Raw genomic sequence first — 27,946 nt, 5'->3', positions numbered from 1 at the left:
GTCATACATATATATCTCGGAATAATTCTTATTCTATCCCATGCCAATATACTTAATTATACTGAAGCTCAACGTTTCTCGTTATAATACCATCCACATTATCCAGTGTCAATACTATTCATTGCATGATATCCAAATATCTCTATATCAAATCTCGAAACTTATTATTTTACGTGCCAATTATATATTGCACTACACCATATGGAATATCTCAAGCCTTCATAAATACTACAATTCATTTAAGTAGCAACTCATAATAGTAATCAATCTTGTAACGTATTCGTTCAATATATTTATGTGAACTCCATTCACCATCAAAGCCCAATACTAAAGTCCATGAATCTAAGTCCGTATGTAGTTTAATTATCATAAAAATGTATATATCTAAGTTTTATAAGAATTCCCCTCTTGTTACGTGCCAATATTTATATGTTTTACACACTACTTACGTCAAATCTTAATTAGATAATGACAAACAAGGTTATACAATTTTCGACAACATTTTATTACTACATTTGTCCATATTCTTAAATATGTGAAAAACTGAAAAAAGTCAACATTCCACAGTCCATGGTCAACGGTCAAAGTCAAAGTCAACACATCATTGTCGAAGTCAAACTGTCGTTTCTATGTTTAACAGGTTCAGGGTCATAGCCATGGTTCATGGCTAAGGGCAAAGGTGCATGGCTCATGGGCTCATGACTAAGGAAATGGTTTGGACCCAACTAGCCGAGCCCAAACCCAAACCTTAGAACCCGGCCCCAAAAGTCTAAACATTTAAAGACCCAATTAGATCTATTTTAATTATATGGACAGACATATCCCAAACAAAATAGAAACTGGCCCAAAGAAAACACTAGTTAGTTCCGGCCCAAACTTAAACTAAACTGGTCCAAAACTCAAGATTAAGCCGGCCCAACCACTAATTAGTGTTTAGGCCCAAAAACGGAAATCATAACCGGCCCAACCAAAACACAATTAAAACTGGCCCCAACAAGAAATAGAACCAGCCCAACATAAAAATAGAGTTTTGGCCCAACCAAACAAAAGGTTTAGGCCCAAGCCCCAACTCCACAAACCAAACAGGTCATCTTCTCACTACTTCTTCCTCAACAGCAGCCTCCACTGCGAATTCCGGCCACCACCAGCCACCACTCGTCAGGCACCCTCATCCCAGCGGTTGGACTCCTCCCGAAAAACCCAACCTACCGATACCACCCAATTGAAACTCCATCACTCCTCTAATATGGCGTTTCGACACTATTAATGGACCTCCAAGCTTCAACAGCACCTTACCACCCATCGAAACAGTTGAGTTTTGATCCCCAGCAAAACCCAACACTATACTATACAAAAAACTTGATTCCTTACCTCAGTCACCACTTACAGAAAACTCGACCTCCATTGACGAGTCTTCGAGCTTTTTGTCAAAGCTTTAACAGCTCCATCTGACCAACATTCAATCACCCATTAGTAATCACAGTTTAACAGTTCAACCGCATCTACCAACCCAACAACATAATAGTTCATAATAAACATACATAACCGATTTCTAATGGAATGGCCTCCATTAACGAAGTTCTTCGAGCTTGAGCGGCTCCTAATAATGTACCAACACAACCCAACGTCCATCCTAAACCCCCGACATCGCCAAACATCAAAACTGTATACCAGTTCAACCCATTACTGAACGATATTTTCTTTGGGCTTTAGTCGCCATTGACGCTCTTTCGAGCTTCAACAGTTCAAATTCAATTTCCGAGTTTCAACAGAGTTTAATCAGTTTTAACAAGTTTTAACAATGACAAGACGAATATTAATAACATAATAATTAACCGAAAACATGAGCAGAAACCTTTAACATTAAAGTTAGACGTGAAATAGAAAACTAATCTACTCACCTTTATTAACAGCTCGATGAATCCCTCCTAGTCTGAATCGTCGCGCTCCAACGCTCTAGCCAACGAGCTTTTATCTCTGCCTCCATTTTTTTTATTTTATTTTTATCTCTCTATTCTCTAGAAAAATATGAATATATACTTGGGTTTGAAACCTAAGCCCAACACAGACTCGGGCCCAGAAATCAAGCCCACATATCCCAAATCCAGTCCAAAGAATTTTAAACTAATTAATTAATTAATAAATAAATAAATAAATACGTATTTTAAATACGGGCGTTACATTAAAGATGTCGTATTAGTTGTTGGAAGTTAAGGTGCCTCGGTGGAGGAACTAACTGCTTTATAGATTGTGTATATATATTTATAAGTATATGCTATATTTTAGAACTACTCACACCAGCATTTTTTATAATGCTGACCCGATTTGCATATTTGCTTATCGGGTGTGTTCATTAAATGAACATATTTGATAAGTCTTGACAGGTTTAGTGTTGAAGAAGGTTGGTTGCTGCTTGTGGTTTGCGTTAGCGTCGCATTTCAAAATAGATTTTGCTTTCCCTTGAGGTGATATAGATTTTCAGTTGAGATAATGTTATTTGTATTTTCATTTGTAATTTTAAATAAAGAGTTATTGAAAAGAGATTTGTAACCTAATCTTATTGGTGAATTTTTGTAATGAAGAGGACTTTTGTTTAATTTGAAATTTTATTAGTTTTTAATTATCAGCGTATTTAAACTGTTTATGGGTTTTTGGAAGTTGAGAGTGCATTACACCTGGAAAATCGAAGAGTCGGGAACAAATATTATTTTTCCGAATTCTGTCGAAATTCGGGGTGTGACAGTTTGGTATCAGAGCATTTGGTTAGCTTAGACTTAGGTGAGTCTAAGTGATTCTCGAATCATGATTTATGGGTAGTGTTTAGGAAGTATTATTTTCAAAATTATTTCCGCTAGTCGTTTTATTTTTACAAAGGAAAAAAAAAAGTGATACATAAATAAAGCTAGTCAATATTTTTATTGATTTGATTGTATGTGTAATGTGTATATTTATATTAGTTACTTGTGGAATGGATATGAAATGATTTTTATTTTCCTTATCATACGAGGAGTAGTTACATTTGTCGGATGTTACTTATTAACGGATTTGATCAACATGATATGTGTTGCATTAACTGATAACTTTGTGACGTACTAAGTAAGGAACTAATTGCCTCGGTGTTGGAGAAACTATCTCGCCTCACTCGTACACTTTAATGGATGAATAATATTTTAAAGTATAAGAGATTAATTTGTTAGATGTGATTAGTTAGAAATAGAAAGAAAAATAAATAAAATATACATGTATTCTTTTTGAGATGTGTATACTTGCGTATACACGCTTTCTTATATTATTGTATATAGATAAACTATTACCGTGTGTATATGATGATAATATTGATCTGCCAACATGACATGTGTACAATTGTTTTTCTAAGGTCACGTTATTAATGATTAATTAAAATAGTTGTGGCAATCGGTGCTCATAAACCATATTGGAAGTTCTGTGAAGGATGTCTTAATATAATGTGGATCTTATTTCAACAACAAACGGATTTTTATTTTTGTTTTATAAGTGTGTTTCGTGTCTATAAATTATGACATGATGGATTATTATTGTTACATTCGTTTCACATTGATTTTTGCATATTCGAGTATTCTTAAAACATATGCCTTGATTTATTGTTCATAAATATTATATTGAGAATATAACTTGTTGTGGGTGATATATTAGAAGTGGGTTTGTATTATCTTAAATTTTTTAAAATTTGTGTTATACGGTAGCAAGTCTTATTTTAATTGTCATTGTATATGGAGATTAATTTTTGAATCTTTTCACCGTTTAAAATAATTAGTAATAATAATAATAGTAATGAACGTCGAGTATTTATTCTTAAGTGTTTTGTTTCAGTCTATATGGTTTTGATAGATGAATATGAAAAAAAATTATTTTTTTGAATACGTGTTATATTTGATCCAGTTGCATTCCTGAATTAGGATTTGATAGTCGTTCTAAATTTAATATTTCCGATTTCTATAGCTATATATGATTCATTTTTGTTTTGCTGAAATGAGAGTATTATAGATTTGATTGTTTATCTTCCTCTCGTGTTGATGAATCATAGTTGCATGAAGTTGAGTTAGAGTTCCTTAATAATTTGTTTAACAATGCAAGTAAATAATATTTGTAGATACAATAAAATAATAAAATAAAAGGGTTTCTGATATCATGACTAAAGTAAATATAAAGTTTTATTGTAGTATCAATGACATGAGTGATTTTTATTTTAAGTGTATCAGGGCACTAATTTTTTTTTGGTGCATGATAATGAAAGACTCCATAATATTTTATGCAGGGATGAACTTACCCCATATTATTGATTAGTTAAGTAGAATATTAATTTTTGTAGAGTTTGCTACGTGTCCAGAAACTACATGCTAAAAAGAAATGATATATTTATCTTGCGTTTAAGTGATAGTAATAATTTGTTTTAATATAGACAGTTAAACTATAATAGATTTTGTAGTGGCATGAGGACATATATTCTAGAATTATTTAAAAATAATTAATATCAACGTTATCATGTTTAAATTTAATCTCTGTACATTTTTGTGTAGGTTCTAAGTTAATAACCAACGTTATTTGTTCGTATAGATTTACTTCCGAATCTCGGGACGAGATTCTTTTGAGATGCGTATAGCTGTAACGCCAGTATTTAAAATACATATTTATTTATTTATTTATTTATTTATTTATTTATTTAAAATTCGCTGGATTGGATTTGGGATATGTGGGCTTGATTTATGGGCCCGAGTCTGTGTTGGGCTTAGGTTTCGAACCCAAGTATATATACATATTTTTCTAGAGAATAAGGTTTTGAGATAAAAATAAAATAAAAATGGGGGCGGAGATAAAAGCTTGATTGCTAGAGCGTCGGAGCGCGACGATTCGGACGATGAGGGATTCACCGAGTTTTTAATACAGGTGAGTAGATAATATCTTTCACTTACATTTTTCTATTTTCTATCGAAAGTTCTCTCGAAACAAAAGGTTTACTGTTTATATAAAAACTGAAGTTAAAATTGTGAGAAGTTAGTCTGTGTCGTTCCATGTTTTTTTGGCCTGCCCTGTCTGCAAAATTGTCTGCGTAGGTTAAACAACGGAATTGACAACAATTTGAATTTACTCGACTCAAATGTGATTGTTATTTACTAACGAAAATTTGTTTAGATAAATTATGATTGGGATTTTCGTCAGGTTATTATACTGCCTTTGTTTTTGGTTATGTGAATTAAATCTTGTTGGTTGATTAAGGGTTTGAGGTTGGGTTGATGTCAAGGCTGTTGGAAGCTTGGAGGTCGGTAATGGTGGACGACCCAGTGTGGAGGAAGGGTTATCGATATGAATTATGTTGGTTGTTTTGGTGGGTGAGGTTGATGTTGTATTAAGGTTTTGATTGTTAGGTTGGTGATGGGGTAGTGTAGAGTGAGTGGGTGCTGTCGATTGGGGGCTATTGAAGCTCCCAAAAGTTTGTTAATGGCGCCGACCTCAATTCGGGAGGAGTGGGGGAATCGGGATTTGTTGGTATGGGAAGATGGGGTTTTTCAATATGAGTCAAACCACTAGAATGGAAGAAGGAGGAGGATGGTGGCTGGTGAAAGAGCTGCTGCCTGATGGCACTGGAGGGAGGAAGACGACCTGGTTCTAGTCTTAGCTGGGCTTGGGCCTTAGTTGTTTTGTTTGGGCCCGGTTTTGTTTAAGTTGTTTGGGCCAACATTTCATTTGTTTTCTTTCGGCCGGAAATTAGATTGTTTTGTTTGGGCCCTGTTTAGTTTAAGTTGTTTTGGGCCAAAACTAATTAGTTTTCCTTGGGCCAGTTTCTCTATTTGATTGTTTGGCCCAGTCCACATTAGTTTAAGTTGTTGGGCCAGTTTAGTTTAATTGTTTGGGGCCAGTCCATAGGACTTAATATAGATCCAAATTGGGTCTTTAAATATTTAGACTTTTGGGTTTTGGTGTTGGGCTTTGATTCTGGACTTTTGACTATTTAATTGTGCTACGTTTTATGTTGTAAATTGTATGGACAAATCAAATGCTAAAATGCTGTGGAAGATTGTATAACCTTGTTTGTCATTATCTAATTAAGATTTAACGTAAGTAGTGTGTAAAGCATATAAATATTGGCACGTAACAAGAGGGGAATTCTTATAAGACTTAGATATATACGTTTTTATGAGAATTAAACTACACATAGACTCAGATTCATGGACTTTAGTTTTGGGCTTTTTTATGGTTGATCAGTTTGACCTGACTGGTGATTTGGACTCGAATAATTATACATTTATACGTGATATTTGGACTTATATTTTGATTATTTATATACTATTTATATTGTGCACAAATTGAAATAATGCGTGCCCTTGATGGTGACTTGAGTTCACATAAATATATTGAACGAATACATTTCATTATTGATTATTATTATGAGTTGCTACTTAAATGAATTGTAGTATGTATGAAGGCTTGAGATATTCCATATGGTGTAGTGCAATATATGATTGGCACGTGAAATAATAAGTTTCGAGATTTGATATAAAGATACTTGCATATCGTGCAATGAATAGTATTGGCACGTGATAATGTGGATTGTATTATAACGAGACACGTTAAGCTTCAGTACAATTAAATATACTGGCATGCGATAGAATAAGAATTATTCCGAGATATAAAGGTATGACACTTGAATAAATTACGTAATGAAAATCCTAGAACCTAGCTACCACAACTCATGTGATTTGGCCCTAGTGATGGGCGTATGTGATATGATTGGCCCTTCGGGTGTTTCAGTGAATCTGAATGGCCCTTCTGGCGTAAGTTATGTGATTGGCCCTTCCGGGCGTTTTGAATGCCCTTCTGGCGTTTTCAATGGTGAATGGCCGCGGGCGAAGCCCGAATGGTGGCTTGATTATTCCGTTCGCAAAATTAGAATGAGACGCGCGATATTTTATGTTGAATAGTGGCAGTACTTACATAATGGCTTTCGTGTGAAGGTTACCTAGTGTGCGGCATCCCGCTCAGGGTAGTTACGCACAGAGTGGTTCATTATGTGAGGGGAGGCATGTGGATGTACATGTTCGGCGTTGGGAAGCAATTGTGGTAGCCAGGGAAACTAGGTAAGATATAGATACGACGTGATTTTAGGGACACGCAAAGAAAGGCTTAAATAATATAATTATGGTAATATGTTGGTTAATGATATACCTTTAAATATATGATTGTATATGGTTTTGCAGAAGGGTGGGTCAAACTAATTACTTGTGCATAGACAACCCACTCTGTAATTGAGCATGGAATGCGGTAAGTATAGAATATGCTTGGCTAGTTATTAGTTTAGTTAGAACCTAAGGCGCCTCAGTGGAGGAACTAAATGCCTTACTATTGTTGGGAAGCTAAGGCGCCTCAGTGGAGGAACTACCTGCCTTAATTATTGTACTTAAGGATGTCGTATTAGTTGTTGGAAGGTAAGGCTCATCGGTGGAGGAACTAACTGCCTTATGGATTGTGTATATATATTTATAAGTATATATTGTATTTTAGAGCTACTCACACCAACATTTTTATAATGTTGACTCGATTTGCATGTTTGCTTATCGGGTGTGTTCATTAAATGAACATAGTTGATAAGTCTTAACAGGTTTAGTGTTGAAGAAGGTTGGTTGCTGCTTGTGGTTTGCGTTAGCATCACATTTCAAGATAGGCTTTGTTTTCCCTTGAGGTGATATAGATTTTCAGTTGAGACAATGTTATTTGTATTTTCATTTGTAATTTTAAATAAAGAGTTATTGAAAAGAGATTTGTAACCTAATCTTATTGGTGAATTTTTGTAATGAAGAGGACTTTTGTTTAATTTGAAATTTTATTAGTTTTTAATTATCCGCGTATTTAAACCTGTTTATGGGTTTTTGGAAGTTGAGAGTGACACCTCGAAAATCGAAGAGTCGGGAACAAATATTGTTTTTCTGAATTCTGTCGAAATTCGAAGTGTGACATTCATACTCTTGTTGGACTATGAACATTCAGTGTTCATACCTCAATAACTGTACAAAACACCAAAAACTTAATAAAATGAATGATATAAATCATAAGAAACTTTTAAAAACAAATTCCAAAATTGTATTCAATTCATTCATATTAATAAGTCAATCAAACATTAACTAGTGATTCCCACATCAAAACATTGCCAAGCCCTAGATACCCCATTGTCACTAGGCAACTCTACCATTGATCTAGATTCCCCATCATCAGTTAGCACATGAACATATTTCCTAAGGCAAGTATTTTGGTCATGTCGATCGGTCTTGTGGCATTTTCTGCATTTGTGGGTAGTATAATGCATAGCACCCGTGCTCTCAATCCTCTTCACTCGTGGTCTACCCGGAGCCCTCTTCATATCTGGTGGTAGAATTCCCACTTCATCAGAAACATCCGAACATATCTCATTGCGGCTAATTGCAGTGATGCCATGAGAGTAGGTGCTGCTAAAAGAAGTGGTGAGAAATGCAACTTCAATATATAAATACATTGAATCCCCTTTGCAATAAATACTCGCAATCGCATGCCGGCAAGGAAACCCATCTATGCCCCAATTGTTGCAAGTGCACTCTCTACTAAGCAAATCTACTCGATACTCATGCTTCTCTGTAACAACTTGAAACACATGCTCATCTGACCTTATCACAATCACAGCATGAGCCTCTTCAATCCTCTCAACCAACTTTGATTCCATTTTAAGACAAAGAACAGTTTTCCAGTTCTTGCACTCCTTCCTCCGTTCAGATGCCATAGTTATCATCTTAATGCGAATTTTATCTAACAGGCTATAATGGGCAGATAATGCTCTTTGTCTATCCAGTTGTTGAAGCACTCCGCCAGAGAAGAGCACATTTCACCATACCGGGAACCACGGAAGTACGCATTTGTCCAATTCTCATAAGGCGCCCTAGACAGAAAATTTGAAACTGTATCTCCACCTATATTCAACAATTCAGCCATGCGCTCCTCAAACACCTCATGTGTGGCAGCATATGCACATTTCTTGAATAAGGCCACCAACACTTTTGTCAACCCACATGTCTTTGACAAAGCTATTCTAAGGTTGTTCTCCATGTGCCACAAGCAAAAACTATGATATGAACCAGGAAATACAAGAGCATTGGTCACAAGCAAATCATGATGTCTATCATTTAGAAAGGTATACCTCCTCTCATACCCAAAAGCCTTCTTAAACATATCAAGAAACCAATTGGATTCATTTTCAATATCAACAACACCAATAGCAAGAGGAAACAATCCTACAAAACAACAGAAGATAACAAAATATGAGATAACTGAAAAGGTATGAACACTAATTGTTCATACCTAAAATAGGTATGAACAATAGGTGTTCATACCTAAAACAAGTATGAACAATAAATGTTTATACTTAAATTAGGTGTAAAACATGCAAGTAAGATAAAGGGAAACACCTTGATCGCCATTTTTGGTAGTAGCAGCCAACAAGCACCATTTATACTATGATCTCAAGAATGTCCCATCTAAATATACCATCAGGCGACAATATTTAAAACCATGAATACTTGATTCAAAAGCAACAAATACCCTTTCAAACTTCCCATTCTCATCATTCACTTGAAGATCAACACAATTCCCAGGATCTCTTCGCTTCAACTCTTTTGTATACCACACGAGTTCATTATAGGATGAAGCAACATCACCATACAACTCTGTCAATGCCAACTTCTTACCCGCATAAGCCATATGTTTTGTAATTGTAAGCCCATACTCACGACTATAAAAAAAGGTAATATCTGCCAATGACAAAGATAGTTTATCTCTAGCAAAATCTAAAATATGAGTCTTTACAAGATAAAAAGTGAGAGGTGGATATTTGTAGTCTTTAAATGCCAAACCACATGTGTGTGTGAGATTAATCTTCTTAGTCTCAAAACATCCATATGAATCACAAGAGTGTATACACCATTCACATTTTCGCTCCTTCTTATTCTTACAAACTGCGGTCACTCTAAACTCTTCATTTTTTATTAATTCATATTTGTAACCACTCACAATAGAATACTCTATCAATTTACAGTGAAACTCAGGCGCATCTAAAGCAAATTGTTGGCCAACACCGCCATCAAAGTTACGCCACCAAAAATCAAACTTGTAAGGTTTACGAACAACAACCACACCACCACCACCACCACCAACTGAAGAACTTGATGAACTTGAAGAACTTGCAGAAATAAAACCACTAGAGGTAATCAACGAAGTACGTGACACAAACAACCACTCTGATCTCAACAATTGCAATCGTCTTTGCAAAACAATAACAAGCCAAAGAATGCAACTCCCCATCAGATTCAATCAGGTTATCTTTTTCATCACGGTTGAAACACATATTATAGCATTTTAATCCCAAATCAGGTCATTTTCCATGTAACTCTTGTTTTTTTTTTTTTGCTTGGTAAGTAGAAATTATATAAAAAAAGGAAACATTACAAAATTGTGTGCTTTGGACATATAGTCTAACCATGATCGAGCTAGGTACATTGAAACAACTTTTACATGATTTCGTACCTCACTTCACATCTAATATCTAAAGAAAATCTGGAAAGGAGCTTCCCAATGTAGTAGCCAAGGTGGTTTGCCCTCATAAATTTGGGCTTCATTCAACTGGAGGGTTACACCAGTTTTGGCTATAACGTCTGCAGAAAAGTTGCCCTCTCTAAAAATTGAAGTGAACAAAATAGACTGAATTTTGGTACAGCTATTCCTCCATCTCGGCTGCAAGTCCCATGGTACTTTCCCACTAATGTAAGCTTTGATTGCCAGTTTAGAATCAGATTCAACCCATAACCGAAACCATCTCCTACTAATAGCCAGCTCTATGCCTTCAATGATAGCCCGACATTCAGCCCTAAAGTTGGATCCAATTAATCCCAATATTCTTGCATAAAGACAGCTTACACCTTCAGAATCTCTAAATGTAACCCCAATACCAGACGGACCTGGATTTCCAAAGGCAGCACCGTCGGTATTTATCTTCATAACAGTTGGTTCTGGTGGCACCCAATACGAATGGAAAGACCATCAATACGGACCTCCATGTAACTCTTGTACAACACCATCAATAGAAGAATCCAACCCAATACGAATGGAAAGACTACCACCATTGTAACAAAAAACTCCAATCACACTATGATCCATATAAAACTGCAAAAATAAATAGACAAAATAAAAAATAAAAAATACTGAGAGTGATTCATACCAAACAATCGTATGAACAATCAGTGTTCATACCAAACAAGGATATGAACAATCAGTATTCATACCCAACAAGGATATGAACAATCATTGTTCATACCCCGTTAATAATATAATCTTCATAAACATAGCAAAAACCAAATCAAAATACTAATGTTCAATTTAGAATGAACATAACAAACAAATTTAAAATCAAAATTAAAATCACGTTTTTAAACAAAATTAATATCTAAATCTCAAATCTCATATTTGATTTAACTAATGAACAAACAAAATTAAAAACTAAAATTAAATTCACGTTTTTAAATAAAATTAAAGCATAACAACATGAAAAAAAAAATTGAAAATCATTATATGATATGATTTTAAATATGATTTCAAACTGTTCATAATGATTGAATATACCTTTTTAGAGGGCTTGATTGAAAGCTTCAGTTGAGATTTTAGGAAATCACTCGATCTTCAAGAATGATTGAAAGCTTCAGTTGAGGAATTAGTTTCTAATTTTGTTAAAACTCTATTTCCTAACTTTCTAACAGAGCGCGCAGTATGGCGTGGTGATTTTCTAACTTTGAAAATTAGTTTCGTTTATATATAAAATGGGAAAGGGTAAAAGTGAGATTTAAATAATAGAAAAATAGTCGGGCCAACTTATTTTGTCCTTAAGGGTTATTAAAATTGGGATTTAAAAACTGAGTTCGTGGGCTATTTAAACGTGGGAATTGGGTTTGTGAGTGATTGTTACAAAACTATGTCTTCTAGAGTTGTTTTGAAACGAAATTGGGTCTTCTTGTTAAAATTATGGATGTGTTGTATGATATTTTTAAAACTTTTCCAGATTCAGTTAATAAACTTTTCAGTTTATAGTGAGTAGTGTTGTAGTACCTCTTGCTTGATTTACTAGTCATCATAATAGATAATTTGTTAGCAATGTGCACAGCCATTCCATAACTCTGCTAACTGAAGTGTTTGAGGGGAGCTTAATACTTTTAGAATACTATCCATTGGCCAAGTCCCAAGAGTGTCTGCAGTGTTCACAGTAGAAACAAGTTTGTTCAGTGTTACAACTATTTGGAATTTCCTTTATGCATCTTAATAAGATTCGGATGTTGATATGCCAATCCTCTACACCTGGAAATGGTGGCTGAAGAACATCACCAAAGTGGTCTAACCTCACATTTTGCCATTAGGCTGAATGAACCTTCAGTGGATCTCTTCCTTGCATTCCATTCCAACAACTGTATGTTTGGGCTATCTCAAATGTGCTTGATTAATTTAATGGGCTATTTTAGGGCCTAAATCAAAAACAAAAAGCCCACATCCATCAGATCTCTCTCTCCTCTCTCCATTTTATTTTTTTTCTTCTTCCTTGAAAACTCTGCATCATCAAAGGTTGATGGCAAGAACCAACAAGTACACCTCCATTAACTTCAACGACCTCTTCGAAAAAAAGTCCTCTTCCTCATCAAAATCCAACAACAACAAGAAACAACCCGCTTCTTCTTCTTCTACAACTTCTTTACGCAACCATGATGGCATGCTTGTTTTAACACGTCCTTCACCCAAACCAATACAACCCCAACATCCCAAAACTCAACCCATTGAACATAAACCCGAATCCATTTCACTTCGTCCACTGGGTAGAACTGCTTCTTCTACCTTAACACCAACTACCACCCAAGAGAGAGAGAAGGAAGTTGTTCCTGTTTTCAAGCCAGAAGCATTTGTTCCACCACATCTAAGGCCAGGGTTTGTAGGGAAAGAAGAAAAGTTGGTGGGGCAAAATGGGCAGAGAAATATAGGGCCAGTTAATAGTAGTAATACTGATAATAATAATGGGTATGATGAAAATGGGAGACCGAAATCAGGTAGTGGGTATGAAAGGATGAGAAGAAATGGAGGAGGTGGTGGTTATGGTGGAATGGGGGATGTGAATCGTCCCAGGTCTTCGAGTGGGAGTGGGAATAGGCCGGGTTCGGGTGGCGGTGGACGGTATGGTTCTTCTACTCATTTTTAGATGGTGAGATTAAAAGGAAAGTATAGGTGATTTTGTTGTTATATAAGTCAAGATCAAATTATATTTTGATTTTGTTATTAGTTATGTGGTTATGTTTTTTGTTTAACTGGATTTTTTTAACATTGTTTTTAATGACATTGTTTCTGTTCATGGGATTATTGATCCAAGTATTTTTCGATGACTAGTTGATATTGTTGCATATCGAATTGAGTGAATCTGAGTTTTTTATTCAATATTGTTTGCAATTAGTTTGAGGCGAATTTGTGTAATGCTACGCGGGGTTGTGTTTATTATTCTGTTCTTGCATTTGGTGATATCAAAAGTAATCTTATAAAGTCATGATGAAGATTCTCAGTTATATCCCCCAAGAGGTTTTAGTTGCACTATCACCTGTGTGCCATATCCATACTGATCCGTTGTTGAGTATCACAATAAATTTTTTCAATACGTTTGTATTTCTCGAAATTACTTTAAGAGTTTAAGATTGAAAACTAGTGAAAAAAGGGTGTTTCTGACCCAGACTTCTGAAAACAACTAAACCTTTTGTACTGTGTCTTCGTTATGTAACATTGCCACTATATTTAAAATAAAAAATAAAAAATAAAATCGTAATGGATACTCAACAACGGATCTATATCGATACAGCGCACGGAGCTTTTGAAGGTTCTATATTCTATACCTCAATATTAGGTATCGATACACGTACCAGTATTAATATCACCTAGTCTCTCCATGATATATATAATTACCATGTTTTTGCCTTTAAAGTATGGTAGTCATGTTGACAATTTCCTTTACAGCTTATCCATTGCCTCATGCCTTCTTCAAAAGTTGATTTCTGACCATTGCGAAAATGACTGTTAATTTTGTTTAGTTATGTGCTTTTCTTGCAATGAATTTTTTACATAATTTGAATGGCATTATTCTTTCTTCGTGGTGTTAATTATCCCAGTTTTTCCTGAAGACTATCACTTCCATACGCTTTAATTGTGGCGATCATCGCCTTGTCGACGTTTCTGTGCATACAATTCTGTAGTCGTGTTTTGAAATGGTCTAACTTCTTCTGACTTTTGCAAATCCTTCTGTACTTGGTTTATGTTATGCACATACATTGACAAATTTGTAACAGCTTATTCTAAGTTTGGTCCCTGGTGCATAAGTTAGAACAATTTTTGTTAGTTTTCCCAACCAGTGTAGAACTTTCTGCATCTCCTAAGTAGTGCAGTAGTCTATAAATCAGAGGCTTTGTTATACTATTATTACAAACGGAATTGAAGGATGTATTCTAAGTTTACTTGTAGAACTATAGGGGATCGTTGATCCGTCGTCCCCATCAACAGGCATAACTATGACAACCATTGTGTTTCCACTTTAGAGCTCATTAGAAATCACTTGTGATAAAGTTGTAGTTCCATCATTGAATTTTCTGTCTGGGGTTACTTTTTATGAATGATCAGAAGTTTAATCTCGTTCCTTTATTTTCGTATCTGTAAATGCCTGCTAAATCTTGGACTGGTTTGTTGTAAACTTCCAAAGTTTCTGAAGAAAACAAAAATCATTTTCGAGGCCGATGTTTTCGAGTGCCTTTTGTCCAGTCGTGTAGATAGTATAATTCTTTGAGTCGTGTAGATAGATCTATTTTATTTTGTTTTTTAGGATGATCACTTGATCACTTTCTGATAGGTCACTGATGTTATCGTTGAAACACCATGTTCCTCCATGATTACCAGCCTACCACTCTCCATATGGCTTTCAGTCTCCATGTTATTCTCAATACTTAATATACATCCTTAATCTCCAGCAAACTGTATAAATAGCATATTAAGAGGGCAGAAATGGCAATCGGGAAGTAGTCGTTGAGAGAGACATCACCATTGTCATGCTCAAATTTGGCCTTTCATGAGTTTCGAACAATTTTTTTTGTTATCGATCTGATGCAACACATCTCATTTATCATGGTTTGGACAGGCAAAGAAACGTAGTGCTCACATAGGTAGTTATATCAGAGCAAACAAAACTAAGTGCCAGATGGGGAAAAAAACAGCTAAATTTTTGTGCTTTCAGTTACATGTTCCTTTCGCAGTAGGTTTGATACAGATGGTTCCCAAGTGTTATATAGGCAAGGGCTTGAGCGTCTAAAACTTGTTACCTTGATGAGGAAAAAAAACAAAAATTCAATAAATAAATCAGTGAGTGATTACATGTCTTTGCAATGGCGTTTAGGCTGCCAAATTGAGATTTAAGTTGTGAGAACTTTTTCGTGTTGGTTTTTGGAATCAAGAGTTGTGGAAAGCCATAAGAGGAAAGGAGACAGTGAAATAGGCATACTTTTGACACGATCTTTTTATGTCATTTCTGGGCAAAATATCCCTGGGAAAGTAGTGAGTGACTGAAAAACTGTCTGAGAGTGAGTGACTTGTTTAAGAAATAAAGTAATTTCATGTGTCGAGTTTAATTTGATTTCTGAAAGATGCGAGATATATCCCAAGTGCCTGAGGTTCAGCTCAGCGCCTCATTTCTTCTCTGTTATTGAGTAGAATACACTTACTGAGCTAGTCTCATATGAGAAACGATGACCAAAACTACTACAGGGAGCAATACGGACATAGCAAAGAGTATGGTTCTGAACTCTGAAGTAACCAGAAGAGGAAACTTCAGTAGACTTAAGTGGAATATACCTGTTAAAAAAAAACGTAGGCATAGGGAAGACTTGTTCTCTGGTGTCTCGGGATTGCATACCCTTGGAAACACTTTTGATTGTTTTCCTGTGATGAACTTGAAAGTGATTTTGATAATATCACACTCATCAAATAGCATCGGTAATTGAATCATTTTACAACATTTCAGATTGAAGTGTTTCTATACTCAAAACTCCCTAAATTCTAGAAGCTCAACTATACACCAAAAAAGATTGAGTGTGCTCAGCCTCCTTTATCCCGTGTATTCAGTACATATCTCTTGTGAACCTTACCCAAATGGCCAAATGTGCCTTGTAAGTCCAAAACTTCTTATCAACTTGGTGCTTTAGACGCTTGGTTCTTACAGAATTGGAAGCTTGTTTTAAATATAAAGAAACAAAATTTGCAACTATGAACGTGATTGCCGAGTCAAGAGACCATAGTCTGTTAGCTAAATCCGATATTTATTTGAAATATTAAAATACGGATTAAAATATGGTGCAATAATTGACATATGGAACACTGGAACCAATCAAACTGCTGGTATTGTTGTCCAATGGGCTTGAGTAGGCGGCTTAAAGAAGAACAGTAGATCTGAACTTTGTAACATGTACTCCTCTGCTCACATGAAAAAAGTAAAATAAATACTTCCATGAAAAACATTCTATATTTAAAAAGAACCCATCATGTGAACTGGCCAATAGGCAAATAATACAAATGACATTTCAGACAATATAATATTGGTTTTATCACTGTTACATTGATTTCAGACTAAAACTAATGGATTTGTTGCGTATAATAACTTCCTAAGATTTGTCCTGAAAAATCTACTGAAATTCTCTGGTTGCAACATGAAGCATCAAAGTCAGAAAATATTAAACATGCCCTGTGTTTGGTATGAACAAGTCCATGGGGCTCAATGTACAATCCATTTACCATTTTACCCTTATCCCCTCGTTTTATCTCCAATCAACACTCCAGGGTTAGATTTTCACTTATATAGAGCGTTCAAACTTGAACACCACAACCCTGTGGTGTTTATTGGTCAATTGGTGTGGTGTTAGCGCCCTTTAGTAGCTATTGATGTACCCTTGTAGGTTGATTAGGTGCAGTCGCACGGATACGTAGCCAAGAAGAGACAGTAGGATGAATGTTCTGGCATGTTTAAGGCCGCAACACGGCAACACCCTAAGAATTTTGTATACAACTAGAAAGGACTGAATGGATATTACAGCTAAATCCTGGACGTCTATTGTAGAAACTTATTTAATAAGCCTTTTCTATTGCTTCAAACCAACCTGACGAAACCAACTTTCTGTTATTATTCAATTTGTTGATGCCCCTAATCATAGATGTAAGAATAAGAACAATACAAAGACTCTCTATAGTTGCTTTATAAACAAAAGACAAGCACATGGCTTGCTTGCTGGCATGACCTATCATCACGTATTCACATCCAAGTTAAATGATCCTTACATATTCATAGTTGTTTGTATTAAATGCACCATTGCACCTTGTCCACAAATCTTCTCTCTTCCTCTCTCTGTCTCTCATGATTAGATCAAACTGCTTCACTTAGTCTTATCTATGTATTTAATACGTAGTATACTGTAGTACTGTACACAGAGAAATATTAGAACTAACAAATCACTTGTTGCTGTATTTCACATGGCTTCTTCTCTAGTTCCCTCTTGTGCTCTCCATTTAATATAACTTAACCTCTTCATGTAGCATGTAGGATAGAGACGTACATAAGGAAAATCCATATGAGAAACTTGTAGTTATGGATGTTATTGATCATACCAAGTCTTCAACTACTAAAGATGATGAAGTAGAGCCTGTGGAGCTCTTGGATGACTACTGGTTCTTTCAGAACTTGCTCTACAAAAAAGATAGGATGTTTAGATCTTCTTCTGATCCCTATCCTTCCTCAAACAGCATGGAAGAAGTATTTGTTCAGATAAAAGACAAGGGGTCTTCAGATTCCTCTCATCACTTGAAGGAGAATACTTTGGTTCGTCAGAATTTGCTGCGAACACCATCGTTACCATTAAGCATAGGGAGGGAAAAAGATGTCGAAGAGAAGGAAACTGTAAGCAGATCAAACAAACTGATTCGGCAATCCTCACTTTGCTCTTCAAACGTTTTACCTCCATTACGTGCTTCCAAGGTAATAAACATGATCAATATCTCTGAAGTTTTTTTGGAGTTTTCCGAATTCTTTAGACTTGTAGTTAAATGGAAATAGACTCGATGTGTTATGGATATAGACATCAATATATTGGCATATTGTTCGTACTGCCAGAGTTGGCATGTATGCCACATCCCACATATGTAGTACTTCCCTATATCAGCATAAAAAATGATCAGCTTATTCTAAATGTCGAAGACCATATAAACAAACAGCGTTGCGTTATTGAATCCTATCTTAAGCCTTATCTTGTGATTCAAAGTGGCATTGCCACTAAATTTGTTCAACCTCTTTAATCTTCCTTTCTCTTTTGTAACTTTCATCCTTCTATTCTATCCTTTGAACAGAATCACTAGGCTTATAGATATTCAAGCTAATCAGATTGTGGTCATATCTTCATATGTATTGATTTATCATTTCAGTCAATGAACAGTGTCACCTAGTAAAGATTGAATATATGTCATTCTGTAGTTTCAATCATCTTTCTATCTCAAATGTTTTTATCAATATTAATCTACAGAGCACATCACCAAGTCCTGAGATTCCAAAGCACCAAGCTCGAAGAAAACCGGTGGTGGCAAGCACGATACAGAATAGCAAACCGCGTCCTTACAGAAACAAAGACATGCAAAGGAGTCTCAGTCAAAGGATTTCAAAGAGCCCAAGTGAAGTCGACACCGAGGAGGCTCAGGGTTCTAAGGATTTAGGCACCTTTAAGCAGGAGGGCAAACCACGTCCTTATCTTACTAAAGAAATGCTGCATAGGAGTCTAAGTCAGAATAAGAATTCGAAGAGCCCAAGCGAACTCGAAATCGAAGAAGTTCAAGGTTTTAAGGACTTAGGTTTTGATTTTGACAAAATAGATATAAACCCAAGTGTGGTTGACATAATTCCTGGTTTACAAAGCAAGAAACCAGATAACTGGAATGAAGACATGGTAAGGAGACCTTATCTATCTGAAGCATGGCTTGTACAAAGATCCACTCCAGTAATGCCAGACTGGATTGACCATGGTTCTGTAGGAGACATGAAGAAACAACTGAAGTATTGGGCGAGAGCGGTTGCGTCTAACATGCGTCAGGAGTGCTAGAGTACTCCATCTGACAATGACTGTCAATTATTTTAGTTAACCTGGTTTAACTATGCATCTAAATAAGTTTGAGTATCAATGTTAACCCAAGTAGGTATATAAAAAATTTTGGGAGTTGGTTAAAGATGACGACGTATGTTTGTTAAAGAAGTGATTCTACATCAGTATGTTCTTTAATTTAATCTTTTGCTCTACCTGCGGGAACTGGGAATCAGTCTCTGAAACTTAAGGGAATCATGTTTGCTACCTAGGTTCATCTCTTAAGGATGATTAGCTCACTACTGGCAGTGAGCAAAGACCTGTCCTTACATCAGTGTAAAATATTAGTAGAAATAAATCTTTCATTCAAACCCATTCTTTATTTTTCACATATCTCGACTGAAATTCGTAACTGAAGGACTTTTATTGGTTTAGTAGTACTACTACATGAGCCCTCTTTTATGTTGTGTATCTGTTATAGAAGTGGCGATTGGTTTCAATGAGGAAAGAGACCAGGAAGTCGGGTACTCATGACTACTACCGAGAAGGAACTCAAAGCACCCTCATTTTAATAGCAACGTAGTCCATGAGTGAGAGGACACTGAGGTAGGGGGCTTAATTAGGCGGATCAATGCACAGCAACACACAATAAGTTTAGTAGGTCAGAAGGATATATCTGATCTCAAATTGCATGAATGTATTGTTGAAGTAATACTACACAAAAAAATGACTTGTCTGTATTTCTCTCTCATTGAGTCATTGGACAGATTAATGGCGTTACACAAAATTATTGATATTGGTGCTACAGGTATCAATTATATGTTTCAATTAAATGTTCTTATAATAACCCTATACCAAAATATAATGTTCTTGAAACCCTCCATAATGTCTGCTTTAATTTCGTAATCATATATATATTAGTGACTAACATGCCACAGATAGACCATGCACATGCTATGTTTTGGGAGAACCTGCAGACAGATATATGCCCCAGCTAATATACTCACCATCAATTCAAAATACTTGATCGTTTAATTTCAGAGGATTTAACATAAATAGAGAAAATTATAACTAGAGAAAGAAGACACGATATATGCTTCTATTAGACCAACATTTTGTCATTTCGAATAAAATCAGGTAAGAAGTCACTTTAGATAGAGAAGCAACCTCCAAAAAGGAGGAAAGTACCATCCTATTCCCAATTACAGATCATAAGAACTACAAAATACTACAGCCTCTTCTAGGCGGGGTAGCTAAAGCTATTGATGTTAGAAGTCCCAATTCCAAACGCAATTTTCTACCATAATCTCCTCCATATTGTTCATCCATCTGGCGCAGATTATAAACTACAACTTGATTGGTGTCGTAATAAACCTCTAAAAACAAGTACTTTATATGTAAGACAGACAACTATCAAACAAATACTTTATACGTTGACACCCCTAAATAAACCTCTAAAAACTTTGCAAACAATTCAAAAAAGTAAAATATGAGAAGTATGCAGTAGCTAAAAAACTACAGCAGCTATAAATATATAACCAGTACTTTATATGTACGGCAGACAACTATCAATGGATTGCTGTCCTCCGTATTTATATTAAAGTAATGAGATCATCCCTAAATCCTGTACTTCAACGGAAATCATTATGGCACTTTCTGCTAGTCGCTCCATTATATTAGAAATACAAATTTTCACTAACTAGTTGCAGTCTGAAATTTAGTACTTGGAGGAGTTGGAGCAAAACAGTTTAATAATGTTCCCAAGGAGTGCCCACGTATCTAGCTCTTAGTCGCAGCTATATTCAATAGATGCACAATGAAATATGTACCAGCAATAAAAAAGCAAATGAGGGCTCTAAAAGTACTGTCTTAACCCACAAATCCAGTAAACTAAGAACAAAATACATATACCCAGATCCAATTTGAACAGATAACAATGTTAGGGCAAGAATAACAATGCTAACTCATATGCAAGCTGCAAGATTCTGACAGAATTAAGACAGAGTATCAATTAATCAAAGGAAATCGTCTAACATAAGGAACAAAATAATACAATACTCTTGGACAAACTATGATATTCACTTGAAAATATCAGACATGCCAATCTCACCGGCCACTTCTTCTGAGCAACTATGAGCATCACAGTCCGTCACCTTCACAGCCATCAGTGCCTCTTCATCATGCGTATATATTTGAATTTTAGAAACAATGTTGCAGAATTCTCTGCACAAATAAACTTAAGTGTAAGGTGAAAGTTAAATATATATTAGAAGCAGAAATGAAAACGATCAACCTGTCATTTCGATAAAAAAAAATGGGAAAATAATGCTATGCATGCGACTCTAGATTTGTGGCATGAAGATGAAACATAGTTGATAAGAGTAAGAGTTGTGGCATACTACTTACTTCCATGGATCATCTCCAACAACCATTGTATCATCCTCATGATCAGTGTAAGCAATTTGCCAACCTTTATTGGGATCATTTAAAAGTCCTTTCATATTAAAGAGCCGCTCCAACTCGGATATCAAATCATCGTATCCTTCAAGCTTTGTGAGATCAATTGCCCTGCCTATAAGACTCCCTTGTTTGTGAACCTGCAGTTCTTATCTCATAATGAAGTACAACATAATGCAGTATCAGAAGGCCTTACAGCATCAGAAATGCTTACTTTGGTGCAACTACGTCCAACTGTTTCAATTAAGACAGGAGGCCTGAACTGAAACTGCTCTACGTCAGAAGGTAAAGTGCCCTGGTTCAAGTTATCAGTTAAAGATGGAGATGTAACTGGAGTGGTGGTATCAACTTCATTGCCTACATCAGCTTCCCCAGCCAAGGAAAATCCAAAGAGTCTACAAGCACTTCTACCTGTAGGCAGATTTTGACTGTCTCTTGGATTCTTTCGAGTCACAGGAGAAGCAGGTGGAAGCAAAGAACCTATCCTGTTATTATCTTCAGTAGATTTCAAAGTATGCAAGCTTTCCAAAACATCCATGTTATCTTGTGGCTGATAAACTGACGATGATGTGGGCTTCCCACCTAAGGTTTTGGAACTATTGCATAAACCAAAAGCGTTTCTGTTCTCCCCATCTTGATTATACGTTCCATACATAGAGTTAGGATAGAAGACTTGAGTATTTGCTTGCTGAAACCTTAGCACAGAAGATGGAGAGGACGCTTGCATAGATGGTGCAGAATGTTGCACATGAGCATTGACACCCTGCATCAATGAAGACCATCTGTTTTCAACAGTAGAGCTACGAGCCCTATCACTTATTCCAAACCCACCATTGTCTAGCACCCATTTATCCACTGGGGCTCTTTCTTGTGGTTGTTTTGGAAATATTTCTTGACCTTGCAAGACCTTATGGAATCGAACAGATTCTCCAAAGCCTACGCCCTTGTAGGATGTATAAGAGCTCCCTGGTTGAATTAAAATGCCACTCCCCATCCTAGCCATCCCCGAATCGTTCCAACCAGGAATGCATCTCCTGACTTCAGATTCGTGATGATTTTGAATAGTACCAGTGTGAGGACTGGTAAAACCCAAACATTCTTGACCTTGCAAGACCTTCTGGAATCTCAAAGATTCCCCGAAGTCTGATAACCCAGTCTGATCTGATGGAAATAGTGAAAAGGAAGCTCATTGTTAACAATAAATGGAAAAACAGTTAGATTCAATCAATAAAATAACTTTCAAAAGGGAATGTAAAAAACTTACTACAAACTGGAAAGCTTGATTTTGCTGGAGGCAGACCAGTCCTGGTTCTTTTTGAACCAGGTGCCATATAGTTATTTGAAGCTAAAACAGAACCAGAAGGCTCAATCTCCCATGGTGACACTCTATTTTGTCGATTTCTCACGATATCATCATCCCACCTGACCTGCATTGAACAAGTCAAATATAGATGTCACATCAGTATTAACGACTGGATGCATTTTCATTCAAATATTAAGAGAAACGAACTCCACAGAAAGTTCTGCCCAAATCAAGGAAGTCTATCAAAAGTTTATTTCCTTTTTTGCAAAACAGTAACAGTAGTTGCTTTTTAGTTTTTACTGGGAAGCACATTGACACAGACCACATCTGCACAATTTCATTCCATTATAAGTAAATTATGTTTTCACTTCCTGGAAGAAAATGTAGCTAGAAATATAGGAAATGGAGTCCAACTCATGAAAACCATTAAGTACAAACAAATCTAAGTAGGGCTTTAGATTTGGACAGATGCAGATACAGGACTAGCAAAATACAATGAATAAGATGGGCACTAAAGCATGACATACCACAAGGCATCTCCATTTTGAACCAGGCCACCTCATAGGATCCAAGTCACCAACACCAGTTATTATCCCCATGTACCTACAAAATATTGATGAATGCAGCATTGAATATTCAATGTTTCATAATTTTGACACGCATTACTAAAATGCACATAAAACTTGCCAAACCTTCGCTCAGCTGCCTCTTCAGTTTCAAATCTCATTTTGAACCTCATCCCACTAGAAATTGGATGATCAAGGCTCTTAGAAAATTTACGGAAGGGTATAATAAATTGAGAAGAGCTTGCCCTGCATTATCATATTGTAGTCGCAGAAGCACTGTTAGAAGAGTGATTTTTACACATTATAACCAAACAACCACAAAAAGAAAGGCATGCGCCATCCAAAGCATCAAACTGCAACCTCAGAATGGCCCACACATTAATAGAACAGTAAATGTCACTCACATTACTAAAACCAAAGGGCAATAAGCAAACAACCTCAAAGAAGAAACGCAAGCACCATCAGAATAAATTAAAATCATTTACATGGTCAATGTAGATCTTTATTGCCCTCAGAAAACAAGGAAACCTACATATGGATATTTATGTAAAAAAAACAAACAAACAAACAAACAAAACAAAACAAAACAGTGTCTAAAAAAATTTGCTGAGAAAGACACGCATAACCATCAGTTCTTGAAAACTTTGACATTCTCAATCATATAAAAAAACAAACCAGTTACCAATCCAAAGTTCCTAGTCCATAAACCATGTTTCACTAGCATTAAGCTCAGCTTCATGACATCATGATCATAATTGACAAATTGATTATCAATTTTGGTACTACTAGTTATCTAACAAAAAAACAATTGTACTTTTAATAAAACCAATCTCAGAAAGGAACTTTTGCTATAGTAGTTACACGATCAAACACAACAGACATTCTCAAAATCCTCAGATTATGGGGTGTATCTTAAAAGAGACTTGTCAGAACGAATTGATTCATCTGACTTTGAAAACAAAAATACATTGAACTATTAGCATAAGCACTAAATTTCCAACAAGAGAAAACTTGTCTAAACAAAATATAGATTTATCGAGACCCTTCAAGTGAATTATTGCTACATCTCATTATCATCCATCATGCCATTAAGCTCTCATGATATCATCATCCTCATTGTGGTCAATCATCATAGTCTCATCTAACCTAGAGCACTTCCTTTCAATACCATATTAGGATCATGTCATTTTCAACTTGGACCTTGCTCAAATGTGCACACTCAGCAAATTTCTCCATATTATTTTAGGGTCATGTGTTCTCCAACTTGGTATATCCACACATCATGGTGCAATCTACTGGAGTTTTTTTCTTACTCAAAATGTCTCCTGGTTTCTTAAATTCAGCTTTATAAAGTTCAACTGGCGTCAACAATGTCTTACAAATATTTCTTCTTCACTGGCTAGAAAGTAAAGAAGGATCTCTATCCTCTACCATTGACAATCTTAGTGAGTACAAAAGGTCAGCAAGCAAAAACGACTAAACCCACAAGACACAATCTTCTAGTTGTTGCTCGAACACGCCGTCTTGAACTTTATGCACTACATCCACAAATTGCAAATTCGGCATGAATTACATCTTGAAATCCAAATAAAACTTTGGCACTCACTTGCCGTCTTTACACTCAATTGACACTTAAGAGGTAATTAGAGACTGATCAGTGGATCAATCAAATTAGATTTACTTTGTGTTAGGCTCTCAGTCACTCAGCCGTAACAGTGAGACAATATGCGCTAAGTCCAGATGATCTATTCCAATCTTTAAAGTTGCCACACCTTTTCTTATTAGCAAAACAAATTCAACAAGCATATCATGCGATGTGCATTGATATTATTCCACGCAAGATAAATTGTTTAACTAATCCATAACTTTAATTATCATGTGACCAATCCATTGCGATAGTAATCATTGTCTCTTTCAAATTGATGTTAAGTAGAAGAAGACAAGCATATTACTTTATGCAAGAAAAATTGTGTAACTCATCCACAACTTAAATTATCATGTGACCAATTCATTTTCTTATAATATGTTACTTGGACAACAAAATTAATTCAATTGTCACAACTACTTTGTTATCACAAGAAAAAATGGAAAATGTGTGCTTCCACATTCCACTAGTAATAAAAAGGTGAAAAGATAAGCCCATTAAACTGTCAAGCAACATCCTCTAGTTGTTGTGTCAGAACATATCGACTTAAAAGTTTCTCTTTAAAAACAACACTATGAAAATAAAATAAAATAAATATATAAAAATAAAAACCTTATCATTTGACATCAATATTACCTGGGATTATAGTAAATGTTGAAGGAACTCTTTGTCGATATAGCCGCTGGTACAGCCGTTAGGGTGCTAACATTCAAGTTCTGGGTACAAGGGACTGGCAAAGGAACCCCACATTTGACTTGAGCCGCCCTTCGGATTCCCAATCTTAAATCCCCGTTGTCACCCCTGCTCAAATCAACCCTACATAAGAGGTGATACTCGAAAAGAATTCAAGATCCTCATATTTATGTTTCTATACCTAAGAAAAAGCACAGCATCCCCAGAAACTAGCTTCTTCTTATTGACAAATGCACTCCAACCAGTTGTCAACAAATGCCTTCGCGGCTGACCTGCAACCGATACAGAAAGAAAGCATGGAGATACAAAGTGATTACACACTCTAGCATCATCAAATGTAGGAATTCAAGAACCAATCTATTTAGCTAATTTTCCTACACACATACCCCTATAGATATGCCGAAACCTCCACTCCACCCCATGCAAATCTTTTGCAGTAAGCTCTTGCCAAGGCCTTTGTTGTTTGTAGTCCTAAATCAAATAGTTTAAAATTCAAAAATTCCCAGTACATAATCTTCATAATTCACAAACGCTGAAACTGCATTACAATATTCATACAAACCATAATTATTCAATACCAAGCACACTAATAATATTACCAGTGGTGGAAAGCAATCTTCAGCAGCCCGTCGAGGCACAGAAAATCCTCCATGTGTACTAGTATCAGAAGCCGTAAGCGTCTTGCAAAACATATGAGGCGTAATCGACTTCCCCAACCCTTCAGTTTCATCTTCTTCACTCTCTTCTTCCACCTCTCCCTTCTTCAGTTTCAGCTCAAATTCCTTCAAATTCACAAAAATGTTAAAAAAGCCCAACAACAAAACAACTCAAACAAGCATAAAGAACAAATCTTTTACACCAAAACTTCTTACCTCACTTTCTGGAAGTAAAGAAACTTGTGCATAAACCTCATCAGTTGCAACTTCCGCCTATGAAACAGACAAAATATTCCATATTTCAACTAAAATTACAAAAACTCAAAACACCAAGAATCAAATTTCTCAAAAGAATGACAACTTACATGAAGTTTAACATCAACCACACGACAGAACACAAGAGAAGGAAGATCATAGAAATTAGAACTTGGGTAATCAGTAATCTGCTCTAAATGACCCTGTGGAAAGTAAACAACAATGCTTCCCTTCTTTGGTAATGAAATAAGTGGACCAGCACAAGCATGCCATAGTTCCAAACACACATCTGAACTAGCCCCACCAACCCCAACAACAACAACAGGCACACCAGTAGTAGTAGTAGTAACTGTACCAGTGGCAAGTGAAGCTGTTGAAGAAGAAGAAGATGAAGTTGTTGTGGATGCAGACACAACTTCATCTTCATCTTCTTCAGTTATGGTGTTGTTAAGATCAATTTCAACTCCCATGAAAAACACTTGTTTTCAACAATTCAAAGATTTTGGTGTTGTTTTGAGGACTGGGCTGGTTTCAAAATCATTTCTTTTTGTTGTTTAAGATGTGTTCTGGGGAGAGGGCACTCTGTAAATGGAGTTAAAAGGAGACTACTACAGTTGTTTAAAGTGTTCTGCTGCACACACTCTCTCTCACAGACACAACCGTACTACCTGTTGCTATACTGTTGTTAATTGTCTTCTTCTGTGTTTTTTTCTTTTACTGATTAAGGGAGTGGTTAACTGTTTATCTTCATTTTCTCTTTTTTTTTTTTTTTTTGTAGTTAATCTTTGGGACCATTTTTCTTTTCTTTTAGCTCGCAACATGAGTGCTCGTTGGTCATGTCATTGGCTCAACGGTTGTGCACTTTGTGTGGCACGAGACCAACATGGAGGTTGCGGGTTTGAACTTACTAGCGACGTGTGGGGGACATTTGATTGTATTGTTGTTCAATGCGAATTGAAGTCATGTCATTTGGGGAAAAAAATATTGGTACGGTATCATTTTGTTGGTATCGTTATTCCGGTGTCATTTGGAGATGATGTTTAAACTTTCCAACCAAATAAGATGGTTGATGACTTGATGGCTCGCCCAATGGTAGAACCAGATACCAAGAATGAGAGTGATACATTGGTGATTTGCAGCCATTAGATGCC

The 27,946-nt window shown here is 35.9% G+C and overlaps 5 protein-coding genes across 5 annotated transcripts; 2 read left to right on the top strand and 3 right to left on the bottom strand.

The window, feature by feature from the left end:
• Positions 1-8,149: 8,149 nt before the first annotated feature.
• Positions 8,150-8,782, bottom strand: LOC147476716 (uncharacterized). Its single transcript, XM_086585803.1, has one exon. The coding sequence runs from the start codon at positions 8,780-8,782 to the stop codon at positions 8,150-8,152; it is 633 nt and encodes a 210-aa protein (XP_086441929.1).
• Positions 8,783-8,808: 26 nt separating this feature from the next.
• LOC147476715 (uncharacterized) lies at positions 8,809-10,356 on the bottom strand. Its single transcript, XM_086585802.1, has 2 exons — positions 9,576-10,356; positions 8,809-9,290 (listed from the first exon to the last, which is right to left on the bottom strand). Exons 1-2 carry the CDS (start codon positions 10,354-10,356, stop codon positions 8,809-8,811), a joined length of 1,263 nt encoding a protein of 420 aa, XP_086441928.1.
• Positions 10,357-12,556: 2,200 nt separating this feature from the next.
• LOC147476714 (proteophosphoglycan-like protein) lies at positions 12,557-13,466 on the top strand. The gene has a single exon (XM_086582622.1). It carries the CDS (start codon positions 12,662-12,664, stop codon positions 13,280-13,282), a length of 621 nt encoding a protein of 206 aa, XP_086438748.1. The 5' UTR covers positions 12,557-12,661; the 3' UTR covers positions 13,283-13,466.
• A 3,919-nt stretch (positions 13,467-17,385) lies between these two features.
• Positions 17,386-19,405, top strand: LOC147476713 (uncharacterized). The gene is made up of 2 exons (XM_086582621.1): positions 17,386-18,130; positions 18,672-19,405. The coding sequence occupies exons 1-2, from the start codon at positions 17,744-17,746 to the stop codon at positions 19,239-19,241; spliced, it is 957 nt and encodes a 318-aa protein (XP_086438747.1). The 5' UTR covers positions 17,386-17,743; the 3' UTR covers positions 19,242-19,405.
• A 1,701-nt stretch (positions 19,406-21,106) lies between these two features.
• On the bottom strand, positions 21,107-27,615 carry LOC147476712 (auxin response factor 15-like). Its single transcript, XM_086581845.1, has 12 exons — positions 26,906-27,615; positions 26,757-26,813; positions 26,484-26,666; positions 26,271-26,355; positions 26,066-26,156; positions 25,828-25,992; positions 23,673-23,792; positions 23,508-23,583; positions 22,942-23,104; positions 21,892-22,838; positions 21,627-21,817; positions 21,107-21,443 (listed from the first exon to the last, which is right to left on the bottom strand). The coding sequence occupies exons 1-12, from the start codon at positions 27,263-27,265 to the stop codon at positions 21,299-21,301; spliced, it is 2,583 nt and encodes an 860-aa protein (XP_086437971.1). The 5' UTR covers positions 27,266-27,615; the 3' UTR covers positions 21,107-21,298.
• Positions 27,616-27,946: the final 331 nt, after the last annotated feature.

The sequence above is a fragment of the Coptis chinensis genome, chromosome 9, assembly GCF_015680905.1.
Source record: "Coptis chinensis isolate HL-2020 chromosome 9, ASM1568090v1, whole genome shotgun sequence".
In the NCBI taxonomy this organism is placed as follows: Eukaryota; Viridiplantae; Streptophyta; class Magnoliopsida; order Ranunculales; family Ranunculaceae; genus Coptis; species Coptis chinensis.
Note: the sequence above shows the minus strand (reverse complement) of the source record. Positions and strands in the feature narration are given on the sequence as shown.